Below are 19,162 nucleotides of genomic sequence, written 5' to 3'. Positions count from 1 at the left end.
ATCCAAATTTATTTCACCGACTTTTGTTTGCTTTTTCTTTTTTCAAAAAATGAAAGGCTTGGGCTAAAAAAATTCAAGTATCCAATGATAAGTGACTTAAGCTTAACAGAACCCTAAAGCATTTTTATATAAATAAACTGTTTATTACGCACCAAGGAAATAAAAATGGCAAGATTGTAGCTCAAAACTAGCCATTAGGATAAAAAAATCCAAACCCTTCGAGTTTTAGCTAGTTTACGCTGCAAATGGTTCAAACTCAAAATAATAAATCAATAATCTCACTATATTTCTCCAAATAAAAGCAAAAAAAAAAGGTAAATTAATTGTTTACAGTTACAGAGAAGGGATGAAAGGCTGCGGGATGAACCAGAAGAGATTTGTGGGTTGCTTACTGTCATGCCGGAAATGGAGAGACGAGTGCTTATTCTGAGTAACGAAGAACAGGACACGATGGTAATGGGCCCCCGTTGAAAGAGAAGCCAATGAAGTTGAGTTTGTCCATTGCGTAGGGTTATAGACAAAGGTACGAATTCTTTAGACTCTAAAATCTGTTTTTTAAACACAGCCTTTTTTCACCATTCATGCAAAGGTCACACCTACAAAGACCTCACGGCTCTTGCTTGGAAAAACCTAAGTCCTGGCTTGTTACACGCCAAATTAACCCTAGCTACCTTTTCTTTCAAGATTTGAAAGTTGGAACTCGAAGACCCATCAAGCCTAATTGGAGTGAACCGTGTATATATGTTACTGTATTGGTCTATTTTGTATCCCTAAACGTTAGGTTTTATGATGTTTTATATATATCATTTTTGAATTTGGTAATTGGTTTTTATAAACAGTGTTTCTTGGTAGTTTTCATTCTGCCAATGTGATCGATATATGCATACTAATGAACGAATCATTATTTAGAGGATGATGATGATATGTTTCTGAAGTGGAGGAACTGTAGCAGAAACAGTGGATTACATATTGAATTGACAATATATTGTACTGGTAAAAGATAGTATAATAAGTTAAACTAGGTTGTTTAATTTCTACAGCCAATTAATGCCAAATGCAGTGTATCTCGGCAATTCTATTCGGCGTTCCAAGAAAAGGTACATCCCTTTTACTCCTAAAATTGAACCCCAACTTCTCCAGTTCATCATATCTTCGTCCTCCGGTTTTAACCTACACGCTAGCTTCCAGTCTTTCTCAGGCAAAGTCGTTTTCCATACATAAATAAAGCAATTATAGCAATTGCATATTTTATGTTCGAACACCCGCCCTTTTTCCCTCTGGGGAAAACTTCAACCTTGGCCAAAAATGATTGAAATCAATCAAGAATTGAAAGGGGTTTTTAGTCTATGGGTTATCTTGATGCCTAGTTTTATGCAAAGAAACATAACTAGGGTTTACCATTTTTTCAATCTTTAAGTTCTAAAATGTTTAGCAAGAGCACATACCTGCAGCTTCCGCAGGTTTCATCTCCTCTTCAATCTCACACCTCTACTTCCGTCGTCGACCTAATTAATGGCGCTGAATTCTTGCTTCATCAGCACCACCATGACATTCTCGCGGGACACTTTGTAGGCGTTAATGCTCCGTTTCTTGAAGCTTCTACCTTGTACAACCAAGATGTAATCGGTGGGATAAATAAAGACCCTAATTTTACCATGGCTAACACGTTTCAAGCAAAGCAAACGGTAAAAAAAGATCGGCACAGTAAAATAGTGACATCTCAAGGGCCGAGGGATCGGAGAGTCAGGCTGTCGATAGGCATGGCAAGAAAGTTTTTTGATCTTCAAGAAATGCTAGCGTTTGACACGCCAAGTAAAACCCTTGAATGGCTGCTTACGAAATCGAAAGCCGCAATTAAGGAGCTGGTGCGGTCGAAGAAAAGTGATGCCTCTACTTGCACTAATAAAAGCATTTCTTCCCCTTCAGAATGCGAGGTATTAATAGAGTTGGAAAATGGAAACTACTTAGACGCAGATTCTACTGGGAACTTAGTCCCGACAAATACTTACAGATGTAGAAGAGCAAAAGATCCGCAGCAGGATGTGTTGAACCTTGCCAAAGAATCCAGGGCTAAGGCAAGAGCAAGAGCTAGGGAAAGAACGAGAGAAAAACTGTGCATGAAGAAGCTTACTGAATCTAGCAACATGTCTTCTAACTTGAACCCTTATATCCCAATTCAGGCTAGAAACAGTCTTTCAGAAGTTTGCAAAGTGCCCCCTTCCAATACTGAGCCTACCTTCCATTTTCCCTTAGCCAATACAGCTGCTGCAACTGAAGGCCTAATTCAAGAATCCCTTGTCATCAGAAGGATGTTGAAGCACAATTCGATGCTCAGGTTTCAGCAAAACGTAAATCAAAATTGTGATATTAGCAGCTTAACAGCACAATCAAGCTTATGTGACATTCTGGATCAGCACAGGTTCATCAACAGGTACTTATTTTTTCTTGAACTGTCAATTCTAATTATGATTCAGATGAGATGACAGTGATATTTGTTTCTCTTTGTCTAAAGCTCTTCAAACATGTAGAGAACCTATGGAGGTTACAACCAATTAATACCAGTTTGGAAGCCTACCACAAGTGTAAATGTTTTTGCTAACGTACACGATTTTTCATCATTTATATGATTCAAAGATCAACAGGATGTATATTTTTTCGTGCGTCTAGATCGCCTGTTGAATCTAATCTACTGTCATATTTTCTGTGTGAACATGAATTCAAAACAGAGCTCACATTGGAGTCATTTCAGTTGTGTTTCTCTATATATTTGTCCATTTGATAAAGGTTATGTGCCTAGCTAGCTTGTGCCACAATTACTGAAAATTATTACAAGTATTTAAAGTAGCTAGACTACCAAAGTGTTTAAACATTTAGATGTTTGATAGATGTTTTGGTCTTGACCAGGGAAAAATAATCACGCAGAATAATTAATCAGTTACATATAAAGATTAAACTTTAGTGAAAGAACTAAGAGAATGCTCTGGGTCCTCCGTCAAGCCAATGTATATAATCAGATGTAACAATAGAGACGCCTTTCTTGATGTTCAGTTGGATCTTTGCACTCTGGCTATCAATCTTTGTGTTATATATCATGCAACATGCTTTTAGTGAAAGACAAAATTTTCCCGCAGTGAAACGAGTCTTCTCAGTCGTTTCTCTCTACATATTTATTTAGTTGTTCTTTAGTGTGAGCGGATAACTAGGCTAAAACTTGATCAAGTTTGATCGGCATGAACATTTGGGTTCAATCAATGGATATATTCTTTAAAATATATTTTTGATAATAGCAAAAGAATTTATTCTGCATTTTTCACATAGAAAAGGTCTCTTGTGTCTTTGCATTGTCCATCCGTGGATCTTTATCGATCTTTCTCAAAAAATCAACTTCTTTATAGCTCAAGGAAATCGTTGAAGTTGAGCCCAATCTTGAATCAATTGACTAACAACTTGATGAAACATTAGTCAAGATTTTGATTTGAAATAAAGCATAAAAAACCCAAAAAGAAAAGAGAATTAACCATGTAGTCGACTTAACTAATTTGTGATTAAGTCAATGGTAAATGTTTTATATAATGGGGATTTTTGGTCCAAAGGTACAAATTAATTATGTCCAGTTTTGGTGGGTGTTTAGCTTGTTTGATATATTTTTTTAACATTTATAGATTGTTCAGGGCTTTAAAAAATAACATGTTAGAAACTAATTCATTCTCTCTGAAAAAACGAATAATATATTATATTTTATGTATATATATATATATATACATATATATATATATATAAACGTCATTTCTAGTAATAAAGTCACTCCATATTATATAAATAAAATCATGCATGCATGCTCACGCCTTCTTTTACTTACCAGTAGCTGTGAAAAATAACCCTTCATTGGATGTGTATAACCGCACTTTCACTGCACGCTCGTTGCAAATTAATGATAAAAAGTATGATCATTAATTTTCCCATTTCGTAGATATATGTAATAACTTACTGCTAACTAGCAACAGCAACAGTGATTTTACCTGAGCAACTCAACAGAAGAAAACCTCAAAACTCTCTTACTTTGGACTAGAGCGCCCACAATGATCGACGTGAAGAGACAGACGGAGTATGCACACTAGTAGAAAAATCGAATTTTACTTCGGCAAACGTTACTTCGATAATAATAAATTACGAAGTAATACATTACCAATAACTTCAGTAATAACACAAGCGAAGTAAAATAATATATTTTACTTCGGATGTTTAAAAACACGGGCTTCACTATATTTTTTTATTATATTTTACTTCGGCATATCAATGTTGATGAAGTAAAAAATAAAGAAAATAAATTTATACCGAAGTAAAAAGATGAACCGATAGTTTAATTAAAAATATTACACAACACACTACAAGAGAGAGAAAGTGAAACCCAAATCCCCAATCTCTTAACCCTTCCCCTACTCCCGTCAGTGTTGCGTCCCGACTCCAATCACCACTGTGTGCTGTCCGACCACCGGAGATCGAAGTGCAGTAGCCAGAAACCTAGTTCCCCTAACCTTGCGCCTCCTTCCCTGCCTCAGATTGGAAGAACTTGCGCGAGTGAGAGCCCTGTTTCAGTCTTTTTCCGTGCGCGAGTTTGTCCTCTATTTTCGGTGTCGATTTCTTTGTTTTTTAGTGGTTTGTTGTTGAGAAGTCAAAGCCCTAATGTTTTCCCTGTTATCCCTGCGATTTCCAGCCACATTTAGCTCCGTCCAGTCGCGATTCCAGCGAGTTTTCCTGCTAGATACAACCTTTGCACCATCTTGAGACCACCACTGCCCGTTCAACTTAGATTCTTGGTGCATTTTAGCTTGAATTCTAGTCTATAGTTCAGGTATACAAGCTGTCTGGATTCGAGTTTTTTTCCAATCCGATTTAATGGTTTTCTTTGCGTTAGTAGCATAATATTGACGCATTGTTGGGTTGTTATATGTCCAGCTAGTATCCGAGAATGAGGTCCCTCCTTTTGTATTTTTCCGACTTGTATATGGTGTGCATGAAACAAAAAAGGAGTTATATTATTTACTCGTAGAAAAATGACCATTTTCCCAAGTAGTATGCATAGGACATGTATGAAGAAGGGTTTATATTATCAACGTGATCTATGCTTTCAAAATGAATGCATTTAATACCGATTTATATTATCATTTGTTTCTTTATTCATGACCTTTCACTTTCCCTCATGTTGATGGTAGGATCTAAATTGCATATCAAAGCTTTGGCAGATTACATAGTTCCTTTTTTGGAATGCCTCGTATGTATTCTATAGCGAGACTTCTAGGATCTAGATCATTACCATGGCTCATCCGTGCATTGTTAGACCATGTGTCAAATAAGGTATTGTTATCTGATCCTTCATGAATTCGCAAATGGACATGTTTCGTTAAACTTTTATTTATTACATGATGAGTTTACCTCTGTTGCCGTATCATCTTTCATTGTTTGCTTGTTGATTTCAATGTATGTCTGCTGAATGAGTACAAGCAAATGCTGCTTAAAGCTATCAACTAGGATTATAAATTGGTTGCCTTTTGAAACGTGTGTAGTGATGGTGGCAACCTTTTTTTTTCTAACGTTGGGTTTTCTGGTGGTAATGAGCTTGGTTGTAGTTGCATGGCTTGTTGTTCAATAGCAGCAGTACTAGCATGAGAGATTTGACTGACGTCATGTATGTTTTCCTGTTTATTCTGCTCGCAGTTGTAGTTTTTGGGAAGGATTTGATTGTATAAAACTGCCTTTTTAATCTCACCTCCATCTATATTTGTAGATCTTGTACCTAACAACAGTCCGCATTTACGCAAGTCTGGAAGCCGATCTGTTGTGTTTGATGTTGGCGAGAGAAGATTTATCCTACACTTTCTTTTAGACGTGGTTTTTCTCCTTTTTCACTGATTTATTCCATATATTAACTATGTTATGATGTTATCTGCCAGGTACAAATGAACTGGGAAATAGTGCTGAAGAAGATTTCTTACATTCCATAGTGTCAAATGTAATGAAGGGTATGAGTTCACCGTTGCCAAGTGTAGCTATTATGCCTTCTCCTGTTCTGCTATGGAGATTCAAGGTATCACTATAACCAGGTTTATCGGGTTAGTTATAAATATAATCTGGTCTCAAGTGATCTTTCGATTTATAACCTTCTTTGAATTTTTAATTTCCCGGGTATATCAACAATCTTTCATAATTGAGGGAAAGAGTATTATGATGAGTACATTTGGATATTCTGAGGTCCATTTACTTTTTTCATATATTTTTTTGGGTTGCTTGAAGAAAGGGGAACCATTAACAGGAAAAATGAGGGAGATTAACGATTTTTATTTTTCTCACTTTTTAGTTTGATAAAGTAGGAAATTGTAATTCGGCTACATGAGTAGAATTTTCATCATACATCATTACATTAGAAAATTATGAAAACCAACCTGAATGAGCTAGATGTAAAAATAAAGTATATTTAGAATTTGGGACGATGAGAAGTTCAAAATAAATAAAAAAATTTAGTAATCTGTTCTAAAATTATGAAACAGAAAGTCTCTCTCTTTACATGGGCAAAATGACTGGATTTGCAGAGAACTTTAGCGTGGTCAACAACTTTGCGACACTCCTTGTTATCATCTTGTACATCTCACAATTCCAAAATTGTCAAAAGTTATGAATCCTATGGCCATTTGAAGTTTTATCAATATATCACTTTTTTGTTCAGGCTTTTGTTGTTCTAAACTCTTTGGAATCATACTCACCTTGACTATTGTGTTGCTCAAATCACTGCATCAATGACATAGAATTACAGCTTTTGTTTGAATAATATATCTTTTTGTCCATCGCGTCATTTTTAATCTTACTTTATGTTCATGTATTGCTGTTTTTCATATGGGTATTCATTTGTTGCAAGGTCAGTGTTATACCTTAAAATGAATGTACACATGCTGATGCATGCATTCGATGTCTCTAGTATGTCTTTGATATGTCTTGGTTGCATGTATTTTGATTGGATGACTAAACCTCAAAAGTTTTGCATGATATATACTTCATTTCTAGTTGGCTCCTATTGAGTTTTTTTATGAATGACATTGCAGATTGGATGGGATTCTGTCATGAGAATGAGTGCAGATCTGAGGGATTTATTTTTGTATGAGGCTTTTTTGTATTATAATCCACTTCTTCTTATGGTGAGTGAATACAGATTGGATGGGATTCTGTCAATTTTTATTTGAAATAGAAGAATCTAATGTATTTTCTTTTTCAAATTTCAGTTTGTAGGATGCATCAAGAACCAATATTACACCCAATCTCAATATGACGAGGTCAGAAGTGAATGGAGTGAATTTGTTTACTCCTATGTAGGTGCTTAAATGGATGATGTATGTTGGGGATAAATATTTTGTTTGTCATTGTGGATTTTTGGATATACTTTTGGTTTTGTTGATACATTTTTGGGTTATCTGTGGATTGATGAATATGTAATTGTGGATTCGTGGATATTCATCATTTTTAGATGGATAATTTATGAATTTAATTATATTAGTGTATTAACAATTACTTCATCAAAATAAAAAATAATGAAGTGTAACAGGTAAATTACTTCGTTGTTATTTGCAAATTGTGAAGTAACATAATATTAAATACTTCTTCAATAAGAAATCAGACGAAGTGATAGAATTAATTTACTTCAACATTGTTCTGTAAAAGCGAAGTTGTTTTGCGCAATTACTTCATCAAAATACAAATTATTGAAGTCTTTCGAACCACTTACTTTGTCACTAAATGTAAATTGTGAAGTAACATAATATAAAATACTTCAACAAATAGGATAAATGCTGAAGTTATAGATTATATTTACTTCAACAAATAGGATAAATTATGAAGTTGTTTGTGACTATTACCTCACCAAAATACATAACTACGAAGTCTTTCAGATGAATTACTTCGTTACCCAATGTAAATTGTGAAGTAAAATATTATAAACTACTTCGCTAAATAATAATTAAGACGAAGTTATATATAATATATTACTTTGTTACTTACAATAATCGATGAAGTAAAACACATTTCTTACTTCGGCACCGGTCCAATTTTGGACCGGTTTTCCTTCGAAAACCGGCCAAAGACTTCAGTATTTTCAATCATACAACTTCGGTTATTATGCGAAGTAAAAGATACATCTATTACTTCACGTCCATATACTTCAGCACTTAACTACCTTATTACTTCATTGAATACTCGAAGTAAAAAGCGATTTTTCTACTAGTGGCAGAAACGGGGAGCTAGAGCTTGCATTAAATTCTTCAACGACACTCTTCATTTACATATATCTATGGTTCTTGATACACCATACATTTTTATTTTATATATTTTTAAAAAATCCATCTATTTTTTTTAAATATAATCTCTAAATTTTTATTTAAAATAAAATTCTTTTATTTCCAATACATAAAAAAATTAGTTAAGAAGCTCACATCGAATTATAGATAACTTAGTATTATTAATGATTGCGAGAATTATATTGGATTGTGGGCATGGAGAGCCTTGTGTCGAAGTTTGACCAGAGATTTTTTCATGATGAAGTTGTGGAATAAGTATGGCCGTACGTAAATTGTACTTTGCTAGCCTCATAATTCTGAGGAAGTGAGAAATATATATATATATATATATATATATATATATATATATATATATATATATATATATATATATATTAACAGTGCGTGAAATCTGGGATATATATGGAGAGCTGGTTGGTGAAAAGATATTCTAGCTGTTATATACTGCATTTTTGTTCTCTTTTTTCAACTTTCAAACATCTAATATCAATATTTTCTCATCAATAAAAATTTAAATTGTGTTTTTATTCTAAGTGGGTCTCATGTGAGACCGTCTCACGGATCTTAATATGTGAGACAGGTCAACCCTACCGATATTCACAATAAAAAATAATACTCTTAGCATAAAAAGCAATATTTTTTCTTGGATGACCCAAACAAGAGATCTTTTTCACAAATATGAGACCGTCTCACACAAGTTTTTGCCTTTTATTTTTGTATTCTTGCTATTCTTTAATTTTCGATATTGCCTAATGATGATTGGTCTTCTGCCTTTGATGTTTCTAATAATTTCAAACCAACTAATCGATAATGAGTTGAATAATTTCTGAAACTAACCCTCCAACGTTGTCCATAAGAAAATATTATTCAAAACAAGGTAATATTACGCTAAATATATATACATAATGATGATAAAAATTCGAGTAAATTGGGAAAATGGATCTAGTCAACCATTTTCAAAAAAAATATGATATCCTCAAATGTATTTGAAATATACTATAAGAGGTCATTTTTTTTTAAAAAAAATATTAACCAGGGTTATATAAAAAATTTACCTGATAAATTCTTCTTTGCATTACATTAAATTATTTATTTCAAAAATATTAACTTATATTGAATACATGAAAATATAGTTAGAAAACATTTGATGTCAACAATGAATTGATAGTACTGTTATATTTTCATGCATCAAATACTTTTGAAAACATACCAATATATAGTATATTACATAGGACAACATTATACGACCAAATACATAATTTTGATCAACTTTGATATTAGGAAGATGATTGGAGTATCAAGAACAATTGTTTGGAGTGAAATAGTAATTAATTAAGAGAACTCGATTATAGCATAATAGTATATATATTATTGATAAGTAATTGATTTAAATTTTAGAATACCATATTTTTGTCTATTAAACCTAAATTATCATTCAATAATACTTCAATGAGTAGCAAATAAATTAAATTTAATAATTGGCTTGATATGAGAATCGGATGAATTTGGTATGAGAATGAAATTACTTTGTGCATATTAAGTGGGAAAAAAGTCTACATGCTTAATAAAGTAATATGTATTTTTTAATATTTTAATGTCAATGAGTTAAACTTAAAAAAATTGTTATGAGTATTGACACTAAAAAATTCTCGGACATGAATACTGGTCTCTAATTGAAAATATGCTTTAAGAATTTCTTTAGAGTTGTCCCCTATGTCATTATCTATTTGATATGGAGATTGACAACAAAAATTTTCTGACAAAAAAGGTTGAAATACCTAATAAATAAAAAGAAAGATACAAAATTTTAACGAGTTATAAAAGTGAAAAAAAAGGGATATGTATTAATTGACATAATTAGCTATATTTATCATGTTTCAAAATATTCAGTATGAACATTATCTTTAATTCGATCGGATACCTTAACATGTATGTGTTTCAGAATCTTCAGCATAAACATCATTTTTAATTCAATTAGATACTTAATCGATAAAAAAATAAAGTGTTCTTGTGTGAAAAACATGTGTTTCTTACTAGTAACATTAAACAAACAAAAAAAATAAACTTCACTGAGCTTCAAGCATAAATTCAACCAAACCCTGTATTATCTGACAATTATAAATTATTTATATATTTATTTCATAGGTGATCTCTACATTTTCTTCTAACCATGCATACTCGTTCTAGGGGATTTCAGAGAATTTCATCTTTCGTAGGCATTTGCCGCTCTATAATATATTTTATGTATCTACCACTTTATGGACAGAGCTAGCAGGGATAAATTTAATGAATATTGGGCCGAGAACATTATTTGGACTTGAAGCTCGACCCAAAATCAACTTTAAAGCCCAGCCCATGTTTGACTTCGCATTTGTTATTTTCTTGCGTGAAAAGATTTCTGGGTTTGTTTTTAGTTTGGTTTTTTTTTTTTTTTTTTTTTTTATCGCACATAACCTCTACTTTCGCCATTTCTCTAATTCTTTCGCAGTAGAACGAAGTGACAAAGGGAAAGTTGTCAAATGGATTCGGCGAACTTCTCACCATTCGAAGGCCGAAGAGACGATCCACTACGCTATGGAATCCATGGCGTGAAGAGCGATATTATTGAGCCTCACCCTCTCGAATCTGCCTATCGATCTGTAAATTTTTTATGCACTTTTCACTCTCTGCATTTATTGTTACTTTTTTTTATTGTTGTGTTTTTGTTTTGGCGTTGATGAATAGGCGAAGTTGAAGCAAGAAGGCATGAACAAGAGAATTTTATGTGATACTTACGGTGCTGCGTTTCCAATGAAGAGGGAACTCGATCGCCAAATTCTATCCAAGTTCGTGCTTCCTTGGCTCTTAGTGTTTTTCGACTCTTTTCCTCTTGATTTATTTTCTACCTTTCGTGAATTGCGGAAATTAGGGTTTTTTCGTTGCAATAGTTTTTTTTGTCGTTGGCGTGGTACTGAACGGAATGGAAGCTTGTTTTTAAAGAAATTTCTTTGCTTGAGCTTTGTATTACACCCTTTTAATCGGTCGTTGGACTTGAGATCTTGTGGTGATTAGGTATCTGATTCTTGAAAACCTGGAGTCAGGGATCTGTAAAGAGGAGTTGGACTTCATATTTTTAGTGTATAATATATTAGATTGTTAGTGATATACTCTCAGGAGTTATGTTTTGTCTATAATGTTAATGTTTGTACTTTTTTTTTTTGGAACAAATGTTAAAGTTTGTACATGGGATTTGTCAGGTGTCATTTTTCTGAACCTTTATATAATTCATTTTATTTTTAATCTTGTCTATTAGGAAGGCGTGCTGTTTGATAACTGGTAGTAACGAAAAATTGTACACATTTTTCCCTGGACTAAATTCTCACCTAGTCAGCTATATAATTGCTTTATCAATTCCAGATTTCAAAGGCCTCCTGGAGCTATACCATCTTCCTTTTTGGGTTTAGAGGTCATTGACGGGACTTTGGAAGGTTTTGGTTTTGAAGACTACCTCAATGGTATTGCAGTACTGTTGAAATGCAAAATTCTATTGCTTGATTTATTTCTAATCTCATTTTATTTTCTCTTCATTCAAATTAGTGGATATAATGTTACTTGCTGATGTGGCTATTTGCTGTCTAAATAGTGTGATGTGATAATCAATGTTCATTTCTTGAATGTTAAATGGCATGTTTTCACCAAAATTGAGGGAATGTTCTGAAACTTGTACTAATTATGGCCAATAATGAAAAGGTCTTTTCCATTATTTGATATTGTTGCTCAAGTGCTATAGATTCTGTTTGGCTGAATCTTGATTAAGATTTAAGGAGGTTTGTTGTTGAGGTGTGGCTAATTCACTCTGTTAAAAATAAAGAATGCTTGTGTTGGATTAAATATTTATCTAATCAATCATTGGTCAGGACAGGATTTTTTCTGCAATTTATCTAACTTTAAACTTTATTAGATTAGGTTATATTGATTATTTTAGGGATCTCGGTAGCTTAGGGCTTATTTATACTTATCATGTATCAGCTCTTTATTCATTGAATATAATCAGAGTAATTCTTCCACTCTCTTCGTCCTTATTAAGCGGCAGCTTGTTGTTTAAATGGATTATAAGTTTGTGAAATATCTTGTTATGATTATTTAGTGTTGCCTTAAATAATATTTTCACCTTCAATAATTTAAATCGAACATGGGGGTGAGCAAGTTTTCTTTGAACAATTCATGAACTTTTCTCACTAGTAGTTTAGTAGTTCTTCTGGGTGAAGGGAGGAGGAAGTGGTCCGATAATCGCCCATGTCTGAATTATATTGTGGTACGAAGAATTCTGAACTTTGATGCCTTTGGACTGGGACTAGGGCAGATGGATTTGGTGGTGTATCATAACACTGAAGGATTGGCAGTCTGGGAAATACTATGAATTTCATTCAGAAGGATTGTATTCATAGGAATAAGCTATAAGCACGGCCGTGTATCATATTTGTGTTGGTAAATTGATCAGTGCAGAGTTCCATTTATATCAAATTTCAATCAAAGCCTTTTGCTAATTTTATTTCTGTCATGGTAGGGTGTGTAAATGAGAATATCTGGACTCTAAAACACGTTACATATGATAGGCATCTTGTGTTCTATTTGAACTCCTGCTATTTATTGTTAGAATTTGTGATCTACATGGTTAATTTTCTTGGGCTTTCGTGAACCGTAGTCCTTTTCTTTGCTTTCAGATCCAAAGGATTCTGAGTCATTCCGCACTGCTGATATGCATCATGGAATGGAAGTGCGACTTGGGCTGTCAAAAGGACCACCATTCCCTAGTTTCATGTGAGTCATAGAGAATAATATCTGGGAACAAATATTTAGGCGTGTCCATTCACGTACTGTCTAAGTTACATTTAAAATGCAACGGATATGATCTGTAACCATGCTGCCCTGTTGTTTCCCTGTTTCTGGTGAAACGGATTGTGATTTCTTGGACTATATCGCAACTCTTGTATTCCCGTTGATGATGCCAATGCCAATCCGATCCAAAGTTGAGTTTTCATACTTGTTTTTTATTTCCTTTTTCAAATTTACACTTCCGTACCTACCTTAAAACAAAGCGCTTGGTTTGAAAAATCAGCAATCCTGCTGTCGGGCTGTATGGTTGGGTAGTAATACCACAATTGAGCTTGTCAAGCTGCCTTGCCCGAATATTTGTTTGCCAAAAAATGCAGCCATCAAATTCATCACTGGTTTGTTTCTCTGGAAGTGCACGTGAAAAGGTGGATAAGAAAGATCTTGCGAGGGAGGTCACCTTCAAGATTTTGGGTTAGAAATTCTTTACACGTCCTTTTTGATAAATAATAATAATAATAATAATAATAATAATAATAATAATAATAATAATAATAATAATAATAATAATTAAATTGAGGACTTTACTTATAGGCCATCGAAGAAAATGCGTTATGATTAAAATTTGCAGGATGTTGGAGGCGGTCTTATGTTTTTCAATTAGCAATATATGTCAAACACTCATTCGTGGTATAACTGGCCAATTATCGACTTGATCAATCTTTAACATGCATAATTTTGAGATGTGATTCATGTGATGCTTCAATCAGGATCTCAAATCGTAAGTCTCAACTCTTAACCACAAACATGAGATTAACACCTTAATGCGAAAAAAATCTTAGAAGTTAATTAGCATATGTCTTGTGTCTCGAATTCCAGCAAATAAGATTGATTCAAACATTTTTCCAAATGAAAAGATTAAATTAGCAAAATCTGTGAATTTTTATAAGTACTTTCTAAGTTATTATAAATTCATTCCCATTACAAGCCATGAAGGGGTGAATATAAACAAATTAAATTAAATAATATTTTTAAAGAGTATTAGTGATTAGAGCTTTAAAATATTTAGTCAAAAGAAAGGTTTCCGTGCTAAATGTGACTTTTGCAGGTATATTGCAAAACACCCAAGTGTTTATCATAAAATTTTACAAGAAATGGCCCAAAATGTAATATCAAGTTTGTAAGATAAATATTCAACTTATAAAAAATTATTATTTTTTATGTAAAAAATATCATTTTTCATATAGATCGATGTAGATTGAATCAATCAATTTCATGAATATAAACCCATGAACTACTCAGGTTTTATGTGATGTGTCAAAATATTCATAGGTTCATTAATATTTCACTTATAAAATTCGTATGGCCATTTAGTTTTCTCTTATTATAATTCGTTTTTCCATAAAAAAATTATGGATAATAAGCTGCCATCCCCACCGTCAATTTTTCATTTCCCAATGTTTAAACCCAAGATTCTTTTCATCCCATTTCCAAAAAGAAAACGAAGAAGAAGATTCCATCCCAGACAAAACATACAAGCCAGAACCACCAAGTAAGAAAAACAAAATCATCAGCCCCAATTCTCCAAACCCCAGCAATGGACCCGCGCCGTGTTCCTCGCACAGTCAGCGACCCGAAATTCCGGCAAGTCGGGTTCTTCGCCCCCGGAGCTCCAACCGATCGGTCTCAATCGGCTCCACCCGACCCCACATCATCGTGGCCTCCTGTCTCCAACATTTCACCCTCCGGAAACTCATTGTACCCTGTCATGATCCCGCCGCCTCGCAACTTACCCAGTGATCTCTCTCGCCATTCTCCTCACGGGCCACCGTTATCCCTTCTCCATGCCTCCCGCGCTGCAGATTCTTCGATTACAGCTGGAAGCTACAACCCCTCTGAGTTTATATCTCCTACTGCGGTTACAGATTTCTCTGAGGACCATATATCCCCTAATTCGGGAGTCAGGGGCAGTTCTGGTAAATTTGCCACTTCTTTGCCTGCTGGTGGGTTCGAAATGGCGGCTGTTAAGCAGAATAGTGTAGTGAACTCGCATCATGATGTCACAGGTTTTTTTTTCCTGGTTTTTTTACCCTAGTTCGACTGGATTTCTAGATTGTCTTTATGATATGGTTTTTATTGAGAAAATAGATGTAGGGGCAAATGTTGAAACGCGGAAAGAGCAGAGGCCTGCAGGTGGAAAGCCATTGAAGGAGAAGACCTCCAAGGCTGAAAGACGGGCAACTCAAGAGGCTCAAAGAGCGGCAAAGGTTTCTGCTAGAGGTTAATAGTTTATGTTTGTTGTCGAGAGATTAATGTTAGTGAGTTAATAATTACTTGGGTTGGTTTCGAACTGATGGTGGATGTGCCCCTCCAATGGCGGAGCGGCGGAGACAGGATATGAAATTTATTGGAGCTAGAATTTTTTTTACAAAAACCAAAATAATACATAACAATTGATAAGATACTTGTTTGTAGCCTCAAAAGCTGTAAAAGAAACCGAGATGGATATGGGAAAAAAATGGCGACTTTTGTTAGAACAGTAATCATCAAAAACCTATGAAAACCAAACATATAATTCAAAGTGTCAAACAGTGAAACCAACCAGTAAAGAGCAACAATATTCAAGAAAACACACTCATAATACCGTGTTATGAATTAATACCCACATTTACTGTTCTAATAAATCCAAGAAAATACGTACTTTAGGAGATGGATAGCCTCAAGTCGGACTTTAACTGACGCCCACCTTCCGCATTTATCCCCAGGGAGGTGGTTATGGCTTCTGAGAAACTTGTTGATACATACAAAAAGAACCATTAACAAAATTGGGGAAGAGAGACGAAATTAGGGTTTTTTTTGTTCAATCTGGGAAGATAGACACAGTTAGGAAAGAGAGACAAAATCTAGGCTCCTTTAACTTTTAGAAACTGGAAATTGTGTCACCCGGGCTAATCTCAAATTGACCCAAAACTAATTCATAACAAATAAAAAATGGGCCCTTAATGAGGCTCCGCCCTTGTGCCCCTCAATGTAGCAGCATTGACCGTTGATAGTCTGTTTGTCTCATATTGATTTCAAGTGACCGAACAGTGTTTTGGTCTTGTTTAGTTTTTCTTTGGAACGATTAAAGCTGAGATATTGCTTGTGGTGACCATTGAGGAGATGAGTCTTTGTATTTTGAGGATGATCACTATTTTATCATTCCAGGATGTTCTGGTAGACGAATCTCATTTCTTATCTTGTTGTAAAGCTTAGGTGCTTTGAATATTCGAATTGTTTGATGGTAGTTCTTTATCTATGTTAAGCAATGAATGATCTATTTATCTCTTTCTGGACCAATATGGGGCTCTTCCTCGGTCAAATGGCTTAAGCCTGGGATTCATTTTAGTTCAATTTCTTGTGTCATCCATGCACGTGTTAAGTTGAAGAACCCTTCAGTTTTTTAGTTTTGCTCTAAATCTACTGGATTTTTTTGAATTCCTCGCCACTATAAGCTGAAAAAATCAACTTATTGCCCCGATTTACCTGTTTGTCTTCCTTTTTTCCCATTTGGTGGATAGTAACCTGTGTCAACTATATCACTTATTGCGGTGCACAACTTTATTTTTACTTTTCAAAAATTGTTTTTGGAACACCTTTTCATTTTTTTTAATGTTATATCTTTCCAGGTGAGGGAAACAAGGCTTCTGTTGCATCTGGGGCCAATTCTGCAAATGCTAATACTTGTAAGGCTCTAAAGGTGGTTCCACAAAGGACAGACAGCTCTCCTGTTGCCGCTTCTGAGAAGAAAAGTGCTGAACGCCAAGCAGATAAAGAAAGAAAGAAAGATGTCCCTCATCCTAGGATGCAGTTTGATGATAAGAATAGAGTTGAGAAGGCAAAGAAACGATCGGTGGTAAAACAAATTGAAGCCAAAAACAGGGTTGAACTCTTTAGGCATTTACCACAGTAGAACATGGAACACGACTTCTTGACCTCGAGTCGAAGTTCTTTCAACTTGATACCGTTCATCCTGCAGTTTACAAGGTAACTAAGGCTAATATATTTTCTTTTAGGCTTGGCATTGGAGGAAGCACCTTGGCTATTAAGAGAATGAATAATTTCATACAAAGTTCTTGGTCATAGTAATCTTTGCTAGGGATTGTCAAGTGTAAATACTTTCCTCAATTTATCAGAGATAGTAAAGTAATTAGTCCCATCCTTGTTGCAATTTATCCTATCCTGACTTTACACTTGTCAGGTTGGTCTAAGACATCTAAATGGTGATATTTCTGGTGGCAATACTCGCTGTGTTACTATGCTCCAAGCATTTCAAGAGGCTATTAAAGACTACTACACACCACCAGAGAAAGCCCTGATCAGGGATTTGACTACAAAAATTAATGGTTACATCTCTTTTCTGATTGAATGCAGACCCCTTTCAATCAGCATGGGGAATGCTATTAGATTTCTCAAAACTCAAATTGCCAAATTATCTTTGAGCCTCTCTGAGTCTGAGGCAAAAGCAAGTCTTATCTCAGATATTGAACATTTTATTACTGAAAAGATAATTCTAGCAGATAAGGTAATTGTAAATCACGCTGTGACCAAAATTAGGGATGGTGATGTTCTTCTCACATATGCTTCATCATCTGCTGTTGAGATGGTGCTGTCACATGCTCACGAACTTGGTAAACAGTTCCAAGTCGTGGTAGTCGATTCACGTCCAAAGCTTGAAGGACAAAAGTTGCTTCGTAGGCTCGTGGGAAAGGGTATTCACTGTACATACACCCATATAAATGCTGTTTCTTATCTCATGCATGAGGTGACTAGAGTATTTTTGGGTGCTTCATCGATATTGTCTAATGGGACGGTTTATTCGAGGGTTGGCACCGCATGTGTTGCTATGGTTGCTCATCAGTTCCGCATCCCAGTCCTGATATGTTGTGAAGCATACAAATTTCATGAAAGGGTTCAACTTGATTCAATTTGCTTCAATGAACTTGGTACGGAAATAGCTTTTCTTTTATACAGCTTGCTACTTGCATTTCCTGCCAACACCATGGCATGCTATTACAGGTGATCCTGATGCTATCTCAAGAGTTGCTGGCAGACAGGAAATCAGTTCTTTAGATGGTTGGGCCAGAAGTGAGAATCTACAAATGCTGAATTTGATGTAAGCTTTGTTTTGTTCTATACACGATTTCATATTGTAATGCTATTCCTTATTGTACTGGTTTACCTTCTCATTTCATTGTTCCAGTTATGATGCAACACCTTCTGATTATGTTTCAATGATCATTACAGACTATGGCATGGTAAGTTGTTTTGTGCATCCCTTTATATGAAGCCAACTGCGTTGAAAGATTTTCTTTTTTCTAAAAAAATGTCCACATGCCTCCCACCCCGCACAAAAAAATAAAAGGTTATGTACTGCATTAACAATTTCTTGGTTTTATACCATATTGATTTCGTTGGAACAAAGAAATGCATTTATGTTTCAATAATCATTTGGTAAATATTTAGATTTTTTTTAAAATGGAATTTTCCCTTCGATTTTGGGGAAAAAATGAATTCTCTGCCCTAGTCTGTCTTGGTGTTGTAGGTTAGCTGCTTCATTTAGTTTTCCTGTTTGTTCATGTTTTTCCCTTTTCTAAGTAACTGATTTATTTTTTGTGTGAACAAATGATAATGTTTGGTTAGATACCACCGACAAGTGTGCCCACAGTCGTTCGAGAATATCAAAGAGAACACTTGTGGACATAAAGATGTATGCGGCAGATCGCGGATTATTTTGGATCCCATTTTTGGAATAATAAGGATTTATGTCATGACAAGAACAGATTTCTGATTTTAATTTTTCACCTGATTCTGTGAAGAGTGCGAATGTTCCGCCTCTCCGGGCAGATTTTGGATGGAATTGTATCATGTTGTATTGAGCTTTTGTAACCCTTTAATGAATTTTGGTATTCTAACAATCTTTCATTTACATTACCAATCAATAATTTTTAGAAAAATGTTACCTATTGTCC

General features: G+C 34.6%; 2 protein-coding genes, 1 long non-coding RNA gene and 1 pseudogene across 5 annotated transcripts; all 4 read left to right on the top strand.

The window, feature by feature from the left end:
* Positions 1-1,155: 1,155 nt before the first annotated feature.
* Positions 1,156-2,556, top strand: LOC140837879 (transcription factor CYCLOIDEA-like). Its single transcript, XM_073203964.1, has 2 exons — positions 1,156-2,431; positions 2,529-2,556. The coding sequence occupies exons 1-2, from the start codon at positions 1,425-1,427 to the stop codon at positions 2,554-2,556; spliced, it is 1,035 nt and encodes a 344-aa protein (XP_073060065.1). The 5' UTR covers positions 1,156-1,424.
* A 1,712-nt stretch (positions 2,557-4,268) lies between these two features.
* LOC140838208 (uncharacterized) lies at positions 4,269-7,542 on the top strand. 3 transcript variants are annotated; one of them, XR_012119545.1, is made up of 7 exons: positions 4,269-4,631; positions 4,715-4,852; positions 5,214-5,686; positions 5,786-5,851; positions 5,952-6,910; positions 7,095-7,187; positions 7,272-7,542. It is a non-coding gene; the product is annotated as an uncharacterized lncRNA (long non-coding RNA). The 3 variants fall into 3 exon arrangements; XR_012119547.1 differs by having other exon boundaries at positions 4,289-4,631; positions 5,628-5,686; XR_012119546.1 differs by lacking the exon at positions 5,214-5,686 and having other exon boundaries at positions 4,294-4,631.
* Positions 7,543-10,772: 3,230 nt separating this feature from the next.
* On the top strand, positions 10,773-13,372 carry LOC140838206 (cyclin-B1-2-like). The gene is made up of 4 exons (XM_073204349.1): positions 10,773-10,978; positions 11,064-11,164; positions 11,736-11,833; positions 13,043-13,372. The coding sequence occupies exons 1-4, from the start codon at positions 10,859-10,861 to the stop codon at positions 13,141-13,143; spliced, it is 420 nt and encodes a 139-aa protein (XP_073060450.1). The 5' UTR covers positions 10,773-10,858; the 3' UTR covers positions 13,144-13,372.
* Positions 13,373-14,605: 1,233 nt separating this feature from the next.
* On the top strand, positions 14,606-19,119 carry LOC140838204 (translation initiation factor eIF2B subunit delta-like; annotated as a pseudogene).
* Positions 19,120-19,162: the final 43 nt, after the last annotated feature.

Source organism: Primulina eburnea, chromosome 8 (genome assembly GCF_022965805.1).
Source record: "Primulina eburnea isolate SZY01 chromosome 8, ASM2296580v1, whole genome shotgun sequence".
NCBI lineage: Eukaryota > Viridiplantae > Streptophyta > Magnoliopsida > Lamiales > Gesneriaceae > Primulina > Primulina eburnea.
Note: the sequence above shows the minus strand (reverse complement) of the source record. Positions and strands in the feature narration are given on the sequence as shown.

Coding starts and splice junctions, on each gene's coding strand:
- LOC140837879 (XM_073203964.1), top strand. CDS start 1,425: ATGTTTAGCAAGAGCACATACCTGCAGCTTCCGCAGGTTTCATCTCCT. Junction 2,432..2,528: donor CAGCACAGGTTCATCAACAG/GTACTTATTTTT, acceptor TCAAACATGTAG/AGAACCTATGGAGGTTACAA.
- LOC140838206 (XM_073204349.1), top strand. CDS start 10,859: ATGGATTCGGCGAACTTCTCACCATTCGAAGGCCGAAGAGACGATCCA. Junction 10,979..11,063: donor TCGAATCTGCCTATCGATCT/GTAAATTTTTTA, acceptor GTTGATGAATAG/GCGAAGTTGAAGCAAGAAGG. Junction 11,834..13,042: donor TTTTGAAGACTACCTCAATG/GTATTGCAGTAC, acceptor CTTTGCTTTCAG/ATCCAAAGGATTCTGAGTCA.